At 47.4% G+C, this 13,650-nt stretch overlaps 1 protein-coding gene across 5 annotated transcripts in view; it reads right to left on the reverse strand.

The window, feature by feature from the left end:
• The window catches only part of PTPRA (protein tyrosine phosphatase receptor type A), a 134,025-nt gene that overhangs the window by 28,967 nt on the left and 91,408 nt on the right, over nucleotides 1-13,650 (reverse strand). For all 5 annotated transcript variants that reach the window (XM_080396588.1, XM_080396586.1, XM_080396589.1 and 2 more), the window contains 3 exons: nucleotides 5,273-5,351; nucleotides 4,497-4,859; nucleotides 1,691-1,708 (listed from right to left, as the gene is read on the reverse strand). In XM_080396588.1, the coding sequence (XP_080252714.1) occupies nucleotides 1,691-1,708; nucleotides 4,497-4,859; nucleotides 5,273-5,351 (460 nt within the window). The remainder of the gene's footprint in view (nucleotides 1-1,690; nucleotides 1,709-4,496; nucleotides 4,860-5,272; nucleotides 5,352-13,650) is intronic.

The raw sequence follows: 13,650 nt of genomic DNA on the forward strand, positions 1-13,650 counted from the left end.
CAGAGCTTATCCTGTGTTGGTGAGCCCTGCAGAAGTCCATGTACCTGGATTTAATCTGCTACAGTTTCACAGGTCTGTCTAACCTTAAATGTGTTCAGTGGCAAAGCCCCCTTCATCTAGCGGAGACTCACCCTTTAAATGGAAAAGCCACACAAACTGATGGGAGGCTGGCTCTTGCTGTAACCTGCATCAATTTTCTCCATGATATGATATGATATGTTCTATACATGATGTGATATATTCTACATAAGATGTGATATATTCTATACTGGTTAGGGTGTATAATTTGGGAAAGATGTACTTATGTCAGAAGAACATACATGTTAGCTAATCCTGTGTCTAACTAATCCTGCATCTAGATGCAAGAATAAATCAAAACAATTCTGTGTCTTTTCTATATCCTGGAATGATTAAAATATCAGAGAGGATTGTTTTCTGGAACAAATCAGAATCGGGGCACTGACTCCAACTCCACCATCTTAAAGCAGGAGAGGAATGACCTGTAGAGACAGAATTAGTCCCTTTAGAGTCACTGGGAAGGCAATACACCCCCAACAGGACCCAAGCCAAGTTTTAAGCAGCCCCTCCACTTTTTGCTGTTACAGTTTTGCTCCCAGTGCTGCTCCTTGGTGCCAGTGAACCAGGAATTGTGACCAAACACCCTAGAACCATTCTCCAAGTCACAGGACTTGGAAAATAATTATTTTATTAACATTACTATTAGCAATTAGGATTGTTAAGAAGTCAGATTTTTTCCTCATTTTTCATATCTTTGCTCTCAGGAGAAGGGATGAAACACAGCACAGAGATCACAAAATCAGACCTAAGCCATGCCAGATCCGAGGGGATTACACTGTATATTTCTACAGCGACTTAACCATTATTTTAAATGAATTCACTCAGACCTGCATCCCTTTTATCTCCTCTGTGCATATGTGTATTGACTGTAACTATCACAGAGCATCTGTCTTTTCCTCTATACCATCAGTGGGACAGTGTGAGCCAGGCACACTGAGCAGCATAAAGCGGATTGCCGTGGGGTTTACAAAGCTGAAACACCACCACAGCAACAATGAAAACACACAGAGGAAACTCGTTTCTATAGGTAGCAACAAGACCGGCTGAACCTCCGCTCTACCCACTCCTATACTTCTAAAGCAATGAGTAAGGGCAAATATTCTAGTAGCCATGCCAGTTCTCAGAACTAAGAGACGGAAAAATGCACCTAAGTGCCATTATATTAGAAGAAATGGACTTGTGCTACTGCTTGCCAACAGAATTAAGGAGAGTAAAAATTATTCACAACATTTGCAGAGTGGGCCTGGATCAAACACAATCAATAAAGACAATTCATAAGCAAAAAACCGAAGGAAATTCATGAATGGCTTCTTAGACTTTCGTCATCTAACTCTAGGGATGGTTAAGCTGATGTTTTTGGAGCATTCAGCAGGAACATTTCATATCTAATAGGACATGTACAAATTGGTATGGGATTGTTTATTTCTACAAAGAAAAGCTCAACACAAATTAAGATACCAGTGTGTCACCAGCTCTTCTAAAGAGCTTGATTAGGCTTTGTAAAAACAAGTGTGGAAGTGTGTCATAAGGAGAGCTATCTAACAGCAGAATACTTCTGGAAATGTTTTTACTGAGGGCTTGACTAAAGAGCAATGAAATACAAAATTCTTACCTCTTCTGTCAGAGTTACCTGCAGAAAGAGAAAACAAGTGTCTCTTAGCAACAAAGAAATACACATTTTAATAAGTCAGGAAGGATCAAAGACCAAGACAGTAACATATTTAGTAACTCTCATCATCTGCTTGTAAATCTTTCCTTTAAAACATCAGCTAAAAAGCCAGGATGTTACAACAAATTTCAGCCTTCACTGAGTAACAAGGAAAAAACAACAAACCCCAACTTTTTATCAGCAGAGCAGGGAGCTGAAGCCAAGCTGTAGCACCGATAAACACAACTTACCACCTTTAATCAATAACACAGTCTGTTTAAGCCTACAACCAGCAAGCCACTGGCAGAATTCATTAGCACTTAAATATTAAGAGATAACAATCGTGCATTATTTTAAAAGAGCAGCTGAGCCAAGAGTTCAATTAAGAGCAGCTGGGCTCAGGGATGGGGATGATGAGCATCCAAGGAAAGCCTCTACCTGCTTCTTTGGATATCTCATCTGGAGGAAACCAGAACAAACCCGTGCCAACGAGAGCCCAGCCCAGCTCTCCTGCAGCAACGTTGCTGGCACAGGCACCCCACACTGCTCTTTTCCATGTGAAGAGCTGCAGCACGGGGTTGAGGACAGTCTTGGAAGGTTTGGAGAAGCAGGAACTGCCTGTACAACATGCAATTCATGCGCTGCCTTCTGTCCCTGTCCTTCTCTTAAGCACCACTTAATTCTTCCATGACTGATATTCAAATTTCCCATTAAGATTAATGGCAAGGGCAGCCCTAAAACTAATTTTGCTCCTTGACAAATTACTTGAAATAAAGGAAGAATCAGGTTTGGTCATTTGTTCTCAGGACTCATGTCAAGCGAGAAGCCCCATCTGGCCTTGATGGTGCAATGGTCAATGTGTCATAACATACACCAAGGGAGTTCACCAAAAACAGTAACCCAAGCCATAAAAATGTAGCAAAGACAAAAAAATGACAAATTCAGTCCACTGCTAGCAGGCATTGTATTACGAAATCCAGATCTTGGCTTTTGCCTCCATCATTCCCATTCAAAGGCTATGTTTATTCTAAATTTGCACCGTACATGTACCTAAGGTTAGTCTGGACTCCTTCACCCTGAAAAAGAGCCTTGAGGATTTGGGTTTGGAAGGAAGCTGGATGAGCTCAGGGATGGAAGGACACTGAGAAACTTGGGTTGCAAAATTCCTTCAGCCACATCCCTTCTGATGCTGGTAGCAAATATAACTTCACTGCAGCTTCACGGGCTGTGGTCCCCGAAGATGTTCAGAGGAAGAGGGCACACGTATTTCACTGATGTGAAGAGTGCTTTAGATACCCAACACCCAATATCCCTTGATAAATTTATTCTTAAGGAATGTACACTTGACATCTCCCTGCATTAACTCCAGTATTATCTTCTTCCAGTCTTTTCCACCCCATCACCAAGTTACCCATCCTGTTTTTCCACTAAAACCTGCACTGCCAAGGCTTTCACTATAAGCTCTAGCAGGCATAGCTATGTAACTGTTGCAGCTCAGAGGCACGTAGTGTCAAATCTGTGTCTCAAACGATGCAGCAATGGGCAAACCATGACTGAAAAGGCACAGATCAGCTAAGATTTCTGATCACCTCAGCCTCTTTTTGCCTGATTTTTACTCTTAACCTACATTCAGCAGCCAAACTACATTCTTAGGGTTCAATTTTATGACGTGCCAAGAGGAGAATGACAGCAGGATGGCAACAGAGACAACTCTTGCTCGTCTAGACCTTTCAAAGATTAAAGTAGCCCAAGTAATGGGGGAAAAAAAAAGAAAATGTAAGCATAGAATCACAGAATGATTTGGGTTGGGGAATGGACTTCAAAGATCATCTAGTCCAACTCCCCTGCCACAGGCAGGGACACCTTGCACTAGACCAGGTTGCTCCAAGTCCTGTCCAACCTGAGCTTCCAACACTTCCAGGGAGGGGGCATCCACCCCATCATCGGATCTGCCAGCAAATGCAAGACCAAGACATCCAGAACATGGCATACTCTTCTCAGTAAGGTCTCACCACATTGCTGCTGGTGCTCATCACAGTGGAGAGAGAGCACCTTCAGATGATTTATCAAATCATACGCAGCAAGCCGTTTAGCAACCGTCAAGTGGTGCGCAGAGATTACCCAGCCAGATGGGCCATCATCATCCCACTGCATCATCCTTCATCCCCAGCTTTGCTAGTTCTGGATAACACCCCAGCTTTCCAGCTTTCCTCAGGAACTGGATCTTATCCCTGGCTGGCCACCTCTAGTGTAAGCCTTACATCCTTTGGGACAGGGACTGCCTTGTGTGTGTGCTTGCACAGTGCCAAAAAGCATGGCTTGAGACCATGGTGGTTACCAAAGTACATATAAATGTAGCAACACTCTGGATAACCCAAGCTCTGCAGCTGAGCAGCAACCTGGAATGATTTATTGCTGTTGCCTACACAGACCCATTACAGATCAACTTTTTAGCCAACACCTGGGAGCTGTGCAGCACTGGCCCTGTTTTACACTACGGAAACCACAAAAAGCGATGAAATTCTACTGTGCCTCAAGTGGAACGAGATCCTAGGGTTTCTGGTGCCCCAGCATTTTGGCAAGAAGCCCAAACCTTCGATAGGATAAATCTCTCCTGATCTGCTCAGTTCAGGGAGGTACATTGTTTCCTATCACCATGGAATTTGCCTGGAGGGGTCTTCTCATTCAGTTCAGCAAAACAAAAAAAGAGCAAAGAAACAAACCCGGAGGCAGGGTGGTCTGGGGAAGAAGAGGTGAAGGAGATGCCTACCGTTGTGGGAAGCAGAAGAGGTCTCTTGAGTTGTCACTGTCGCACTGAAATTCCTCTCTGTCGTCTCCGCTTCTGTGCTGGGGAGAGCAGTGCGTGGATTAGATGGCGTCACACTGGGTAGCAGGAAGGTGGCTGGAGGCACGGACACCGATGTCCCCAGGGTGGAGGTGTTGAGGCTGACAGTGGTGGTGTTGGGGGAGATCTTGGTGGCTGTGGTTGTAGGTGGCTTTGACACCATGGTAGAAACAGTCACTGGAGTGCTAATGTTGAGGCTATTTGCGCTTGTCATAGTCCCATCCTCAGGACCTACTGTAGGAGCTTTGGTGGAGCTCCTGGGAGAGGTGGGCACTGTTGTGGGTGGCTCTGTGAGAGGAGAAAGCACAAGGGAACCTCCATGAGATACCTTTATGGAACACTGGAAGTCTGAGATGCTGGAGATTCACATGACTATAAGGGTAAAACAGCAAAAAAATCCCGAATCCAGGACAGGGAACACTCTGCACAGTATGGTGGTGCAAACTTTATAAAACTTGAATTAGTATTACGATATTGAGGAGGTACAAAGACTAGAGCTCCTGTAAGAGAGGATCAATATTTGCTAGAGGTAAAAACTGCAGGTCCTGTTTATGAGCACCTGCAGCCCATCATCCTCTTTCCAATACTTTATATTACAGTTAAGTGGAGGGCAGGAGGAGTAAGTCAAGCACATGAGCACTTCCTCTTTTGATCCTAAAGATAGTTTAGGGACAAGAGAGGAAACGACAAGTATAGTTTACCTGTTGTAATGTTGTTAGCCTCTACGCTTCTCAGGCCACTTCCAAGCAAAAGCAGAAAGAACCACAAATCCATGTTGACCTGGGGAAGAGAGCAAAAAACAGTTATTTAAACCCTCAGGCAGCATTATCCCAAAATAATTCAAACTGGAGATACCGCTGCACATCTTGCATGTGTAGAGCTGTAAGTGAGCAGTGAACGGCAGCTGGAGTCCCTGCAGGTATGTGGATGGCAGGGATCTGATATGTTCATATGTCCCCAATGGGAGAGCGCATGGAGAGATGTCAGTCTGGTGGACCAGCAAAGGTGACGAGAGATGAAGCAGGCAACGGGCAAACCGTGGGAGAGCACGCGAGGAATGAGCTATGAAGCTGAGCGCCGAAGAGAAGTACCTGGGCTTAAAGGAAATTAATAATGTGTTCATATAGCGGTCTGCAAATGGGTGCACTCTGAACAAACCGAAATGCAATACATGTGACAACAACCATGGCAAGGAGCCTTGAGCCAAAATGCCCAGGAACTGGAGGCAGGGAAGGAGAGGTCAGCTCCTGCAGGCAGTGCCCAGCCTGTTTCTCGGCATGGGTAGAACACCCGCATAAAGCCAGGCTCAGCTCCATTCAACCCCCATCAGATTCCCTGCAAGTGCGGACAAAACAAATATCCATAAATAATAATCCAAGATCATCTGCAAGTGCAGGCTGCACATTCATCCCACTGTATGCTTCTTCCCAGGAAACATCCTGCAAAATCACAGGACGATGACATTAGTCAAGTTGCTTCCCCATGGCTTTCTCCCTCAGCTCATTTAAATACAATGTTTTAACGGTGATTTCTTTCCTCTGTAGACCTCAAAAAGCTCCTAAGAAATGGGTATTGTTATCTACTCTAAACACATATAGATCGAGAGGCTCAGGCAAACGACAGTGAGATGCAAGACATCATCGTCCTGGCCAGGAGAGAGCCCAAAGCTGCCAAGCCCCACACCAGCACATGGCCCAGGGGCCTCCCAAAGAAGGGCCAGCATCTTGCATCTGCTGCAAGCCCAGAGAGGGCTCGAAGACAGCTCTTCTATGTGCCATCAACCGGCAGCTGCCATACAACTCTCTCCTGTCCTTCAGGCTTTTGTCACACGTCCAGCTGCATCTTCAGCATCTCCTGGGAGAAGGCTGGGAGATCTCACTGCCAAGTCAACTTGACATGCTGCCAAAAAAGGTTTTATTCCTGATATGCAGCCTAAACCTCCCCCTCTTAAATACATCTTGTGTTGTTTGTTCTTGTTCTATTTATTTAAATCTGCTTCAAACTAGACCCATCCCAAACTCCGGGCAAAAGGACAACACTGAAGTCATCAACATGCTGGAAGCGGTATCAGAAATACAAGATCCTCCCCACCCCACCCGGGAGTATCCTCCCACCAGCACCACCCACTTACATGTTTTTCCTCCCCCCACAAAAGAAAACCTGGCAAAAATTGAACTTACTCAGTGACCAAAAGGTCAGACAAACCCTGAACCAGAAGGAAACCAAGCTCCAGAGATAAGAGCTTTCCTTCGGCTCCCTCCGCAGCCAGCCCTGCTGCTGCATGCAAGGCAGGGCTTTCTCCAAGGGGTCCCACTGGTGTGAGCAGCAGCTTTCCAGAGGGTTTCATCACCGGTTAAAATATCTGTCTGGATGAATTTGAACTGATTCAGTCGTCCTGCTGCTGGTGAGAGCAGGACTGGTTCTGCAATGCCTCCCTGAGGATCTGCTCCAGGGGGGGATGTCCTCAAAACCTGCAAGTGGTAGGGTTTTGATGACATGCTCCACTCTTGTTGCTTAACACACACCATGCAACTTGTTCAACCACCTGCCAGAGCCTGAGATGCGCTTGGTCTAAATTGTTTTGGCTTTGGAGAGAAAACGCGATCTTTATAAGGAGAAAATTTATTGTGCTGAGGGTGCTGAGACACTGGCACAGGCTGCCCCAAGAGCTGGGAGATGCCACATCCCTGGAAACATCCAAGGCCAGGCTGGACGGGGCTCTGAGCGACCTGATCTGGTTGCAGATGTCCCTGCCCATGGCAGGGGGTTGGACTAGATGGCCTTTAGAGGTCCCTTCCAACCCAAACTATTTGATGATTCTATGATTCTATATTTTTAGAGCTGATGGCAAGCCAGGGCAGCTGGAGCTTGAGGAAAAGCACAGTGGCAAGTACACCAGGGTGCCGGCTTTTGCTTCAAGGCACTTAACAAGCAATCACACTCTGCAGCTGAGATGGTCCCAAGCCAAAGAGGTTCTCCACCCCCACAGTGTAGGAAAGGGAGCTCGTGTCTTCCCCATGTTTAATTGCAACTGGGAAGCATATGAAGCTGTGCTGAGAACAAAGGCAATTTGCTGCAGGAGGCAGCTCCTCCGAGCATCCTACTATGGAAACCCACAGAAATGGAGTGCTCACTGTGATGGGACCCGCATGCAAATGCAGAAGGAACCTCAGCCCATGCTGAATCCCCAGCGAACATAGCGGCAGCACTGAGATGCTCCTAAAACCTTGCACGGGCTGATGAAGGTGGGAACCCATCACTACTGCCACAAGCAAACAGTAACAAGGTAAAGGGAAAGGCCTCAATCTTCTGAAAATAATACTAGGAAAAAAAGTGACTGTTCGCTGTGTTTTGATGAATATTTGTATAGAAACACCATTCCTGTAGGTGGATGTGGCTCCTCCCCTCTTCCCCCAACTCATTTCTTAAAACGAGAGCTTGCATTCATTTGGGATCAAATTCATTTGGGATCCCATTCATTTGGAATTCCTGTTCACTTAGGGATCATGTTAATTTGGGATCTCCATTCATTTGGGATCCCACAGCTATGTCAGTACTAGCCCTGCAGCCGCAATCTGCCCCAAGAGCAGAAAAACTGGTTGCTAATGGTGATGCTCCCACCACGCTGGCACCCTACCAACTCCTCACACTGAGATCTTGCTCCTCAACGCCTGGCCCATAATTAGCCAATCACTAGAAAACCATATAGACATTAATCTCTTCCAAGCCTTTCTTAATGGCTTCAAGGATCTTTTGAGCTGGCTGCTCCGGCTCTTGCAGCACATCTCAAATAGCAGGGGAATGAACTTGCTTATGGTTACTCTGTAAAGGAGTGCAGAACTGGGGCTGAAGCCCAGGGGACCTGGTTCCTCTTCCATTTGTGGTCCCTGGAGTCCTTTTGAGAAAGTTAAGGAAGGAAAGGATGATGGGTTAGCCCGTACCAACCTCGCACCTCTTCCCTAAGGCCAACAGCCAAATGTCCCATTAACCTCTGAAGCTCTTCTCCCCCATCCTCAACACATTTTCCCTTGGTATCAAAGGCATGACATGGAGGGTGGGTGGGTGGAAATGAAAGCTGTGAATCCCCTCTTCTTTCTGCCCTTCGTTACAGGGAAGTAACCCACATACAATAAAAGAGCTTGGATTTATTTTCATGACCCTGAATGCTACATAGACAAAAGCTACAGGCAATTCCTGGACTAGCCATGAGTACTGGCTGCAAAATCCCTTTGGGATGGTGGGACAATCATAGAATCAGAATCATTTAGGTTGGGAAAAATCCTTAAGATCATCTAGTCTAATCATCAATGCAGGTCCCTCCTTCGCTGACCCAGCAGCACAGCTCCGATGCCCTGGAATTACATCAGGGGCAGCTGCCTTTAAACCCCCTTGATAGTCCCTTTCATAAGTTCATTAATCCTTGGGTGGATCGCATTAGGAGGAAAGGGTTGGCAAGGGGAGAGAATACAGAATTTCCCCAAGCCTTACCCCATTTTTGTGAAGAAAGCTGGATGCAGGCAGTCCGTGTGGATCCTGAGTTTTTACGGCTTTATTACTGTGAATGTCAAAAGAAACAGGACGCCGGGCAGCCCTGAGAGCACCATGGCTTGCTGTGCAGATCACTACACAAAAATCCTGGGAGTTGCTCCTGTGACCAGCAATCAGCTGCCAGCGCTGCTTTATCACCTTATAAACTGGATTTGGAGCAGAGAGCAAGCGAAAGAGCCCTGCGCAAGGGGAGGGCTGTGCCAGCCCAGCTCCCGGCTCCCAGCCCCTGCTATTAAACACTCCCTATTCCCAAATGCAGTATAAATAAATGCCAGTGGTACACCGTTACCCGCTTCTTAACATAAAAGGCCTCGAGAGTCCTACCCCAAAGCTGGAGAAACCCAAGTCTCCCTTCCCCCTCGGCTCCCTCCCTGCTGGTTTCGGAAACGGAGAGGAAATACTTGTAATGTTATCAACATAAACACAGCTCTTGGCCGGCTGCGACATCCTGCGAGCTCTGCAGAAAAACACCCTGACGTCACGGCGCCGGCTCTGCCGAGGAGAAAGGAGCCGGCTTCAGCACCGCTGCCCCGGCAGGTTGGGATGCTCACTATCATGTCTTCATTTTAAACCGTCTTTTTCAAAAATCAGGATTAGAAACTTGAATAAATGCTACTGGTGTCTCCAGCAATATTTTATATATATGTATCTTAAAAAAATGTATTTGTAAATACATACATAGAGAGAGTGTATATGCCCTGCACTCTCCCATACACTGCTCAGGATCTTCCGATGGAAAAGGCTGGGTTTTAGGCTGCAGGACATATATTTTAAAATAAGCTCATCTTGTCAAGACGATTGATACTGAAGGGGGGAAAAAAAAGGAAATAATCTCTTTTTAAAGTAGTAAGTGGCTTAAAAATGGCACTTACGTCTGCTGCTGCTATAGCAGGGTTAGGCTGCAGGACTGCCTCCCCGTGCTTTCAGAAAGCAAAGAATTAGTATTTAGTGCTGCAGGAACGGCCCGGAACCCACCCAGAAACAGCCGTTCACAGTCAAAGGCAGGATTTACCCCCACCTCTGACATATTCCTAATTCCTGGAAAATGAGGCAATCTTTTTCTATGTGCAAGGAGGAGACACAACCTGAATTCTTACTGTCTTTCTGGGACTCCAGAAACCACTGCTGCTATCAGTAGGATGCTAAAATGTAGTGGCTCAACCAAGACCACCCAACCGCAGTGAAAAATAAAAAAAAATCATTCAGTTTTCTTCTTTTTTTTTGGCAGAGAAGAGGGCAAAACTAAGAACAAGGTTAGCATTTGCACTGGTTAAGTCTTTGAAGCAGCTCACAGTGGGACGAGAACAAGCATGAGCATAAAGAAAGGGGAAAAAGGTCTTTTTTTATTTTTTTCCTTTTTGGTGGCAGCAAGCCATCAGCATGGCTCAGCCACCCTGGAAAACAAACCTGCCATTCCCTCTCCCACTCCCTGCTCCTTTTAAATCCCATTTGTGGTTTTCTAGCCTCTCACTGGAGCTGTGATCCACGGCAGAGGAGAACTGCCCACGGGCTTATCTGATGGCAGGACAATTTCATCAGCACGAGGTTCCCCTTCCCCGTAACTCCAAACCTCTCACATTGGATGAGATATAAAGGATGTAAAAATAACAATCAGGATGAGCCCTGCTGCTGGAAGCTCTGCACCAAAAAGCAAAGCCTGGTTCTGTATGAGAAGTCATGCAGAGGAGCCAAGCATCTTGTATGGGGGCTCCTTACGCTGTGCATTGATTCCTTCTTCATTAGCACCACGCAACAAGCTGCTTTGGCTCCAAACTGCGCTGGGACGGCTAAGGGCTGTGGCGAGCTGGCCATCGCAGGGAGAGGAACTGTTCAGTTTAGGGAGGGAAAAGGGTTTTGTTGCACTAAAGCAGCAGTGACTAATTCCTTGCATGTGTCTCCGAAACTGAAACGAGGCCTTTGATGTGTCACTGAACATTATTCCCCCACCCCACCCTCTGCTTTTCCACTCTTCAACAGAAAAGATGAATCACGGCAACCATTCACCCTTTCGGAACATCCACTTCTTTTTTTTTTTTTTTTTTTTTTTTTTTTCCTTTTAAATAAATAGGCGGCTTTCACATGAGTGACAGCCACTGTAACAAATGGCGCATGAGGAGGAGGACAAGCCTGTGGTAAAGGCCTGGGTTTTCTTCTCCACCTGCCCAACCTTCAACAAATCACCCAGTCCCACCCCCTGCCATGGGCAGGGACACCTTCCACTAGACCAGGTTGCTCCAAGCCCCGTCCAGCCTGGCCTGGGACACTGCCAGGGATGGGGCATCCACAGCTTCCCTGAGCAGCCTGTGCCAGTGCCTCGCCACACTCATAAAAAATTGCTTCCATACATCCAACCTCAACCTACCTTCCTGCAGTCTAAAACCATTGCACCATGTGCTCCATTGCACCATGTGCTGTCACTACAGGCCCTAGCAGAAAGTCTCTCTCAGTCTTTCTTGCAAGCCCTCTTTAAGTACTGAAAGGCCACAATAATGTCTCCTGGAACTTCTTCTCCAGGCTGAACAATCACAACTCTCTCAGCCTTTCCTCACAGCAGAGATGCTCCAGCCCTCCAACCATCTCGAAGGCCTTCAGTCCAACAGGCGAGTGCAGTCCTCTTTCAAAGAGCAACCCCATCATACGTGCATGGAGGGAACCCGACCCTACCACCACCTGGCTTTCTGGGCAGCCAGAAATATCTAGCACCATTAGGATGATGTTAAAGACTGCTGGCCTGAACCAGCATCAGTCTTTCACATGGATATCATCTTTAGTGAGGTGTTAGTCTATCCCATGCTGATCACGCAGGCTCTCAAAGCACACACTGGTAGCAGCAATGTGTGTGAAACCGTCGTGGGTGGATGTAGAGGATCAGGTGTTCACCAGCCAGAAGCTGGAAGGAGGTTCCCCAAGCTCCCTTTCTACCTCTGCTGCCAAAAACTGGAAATCCCTGTGCTTCATCCTGATTTACCATGAAAAGGCTCCCAAATTGGCTTTTTTACTCCATAAGTGAATGACGCAGGTTTCATTCATTCAGAAATATTTGCAAGGACATTTAAGATCACAGTTAAGAATAACATGGTGGGTCCAGTCCTGCTTAACAGCTTCATTAATGATCTGGAAGATGGGGCAGAGTGCACCCTCAACGAGTTTGCTGATGACACCGAACAGAGGAGTGGCTGATACACCAGAGGGTCATGCTGCCATCCAGAGGGACCTCAACAAGCTGGACAAAATGGGCCAGCAGGGACCTTATAAAGTTCAACAAGGCAAAGTGCAAAGTCCTGCCCCTGGGGAGGAACAACTCGAGGCACCGGCACGTGCTGGGGGCCACCCCCCTGGGCAGCAGCTTGGCACAGAAGGACCTGGGGGGCTGGTGGACACCAGGTTGTCCCTGAGCCAGCAACGTGCCCTTGCTGCAAAGGCGGCCAGAGGTGTCCTGGGCTGCATCAGACAAAGCGTTGCCAGCAGGCCGAGGGAGGTGATCCTTCCTCTCTGCTCGGTGCTGGTGAGGCCACACCTGGAGCGCTGGGACCAGTGCTGGGCTCCCCAGTACAAGAGAGACAGGGACAGGCTGGAGAGAGTCCAGCGAAGGGACCGGAGCATCTGTGCTGTGAGGAAAGGCTGAGGGAGCTGGGGCTGCTCAGCCTGGAGAGGAGAAGGCTCGGGGTGGATCTCGGAGTCTATGAACACCTGCAGGGAGGGTGCCAGGAGGACAGAGCCAGGCTCTTGCCGGTGGTGCCCAGTGACGGGACCAGGGGCCGTGGGCACAAACTGAGACCCAGGAGGGTCCCTCTGAACATCAGGAAACACGTTTTGAGTGTGCGAGGGTGACTGAGCAGTGGCACAGGTTGCCCAGGGAGGTTGTGGAGTCTCCATCCTTGGAGATCTTCCCAGTCTGTCTGGGCACAATTGTGGGCAGCTGGCTCTGTGGTCCTGCCTGAGCAGTGGTTGGACCAGTTGACCTCAAAGGTTCCAACCTCAGCCACCCTGAGATTCTGTACCTTACTATCCTACAAACTTTTCAGAAGGCAAACTTGCTGGGATTTAAGCTCATAGTGGAGTAAGCATCCAGCACTGAGAAGGAGATCCCTACATCGCACAGGATGTATCTTGGGATCTCACCAGTGTCCCTTCAGCTCTACGCTGGTTTTCAGTGAACAAGCACTAGTTACTGCACACCATGACAGCCCTTTGCCATGTATGAGACAACCCTCCCCTAGGAGCCACTAACAAAGAGACAAACGCTGCTCAGAGGAAAGAAGCCCATTACAGCTTTCCCTAAAGGAGCTTGGAGCATCTCAAAGACTGGTAAGAGAGCCTCCTCAAAAAGCACTGAGACTAGGGAATTGTTATCCCAGTTAGGAGACAGGAAAACTAAACTGATGAGGTTTTAAGCAGAAAACCAGAGACAAACACTAATGAACATGGATGCTTAAGTATTCCAGACATGCAATAGTTCATGGTCCTAGAGAGGCACAGTAATGTTGATGGTGGGTATCTGTCCTCTGCAATTGTGGCAGGTCAGATCGTA

Source organism: Falco punctatus (assembly GCF_963210335.1).
Source record: "Falco punctatus genome assembly, chromosome: 1".
Classification (NCBI taxonomy): Eukaryota; Metazoa; Chordata; class Aves; order Falconiformes; family Falconidae; genus Falco; species Falco punctatus.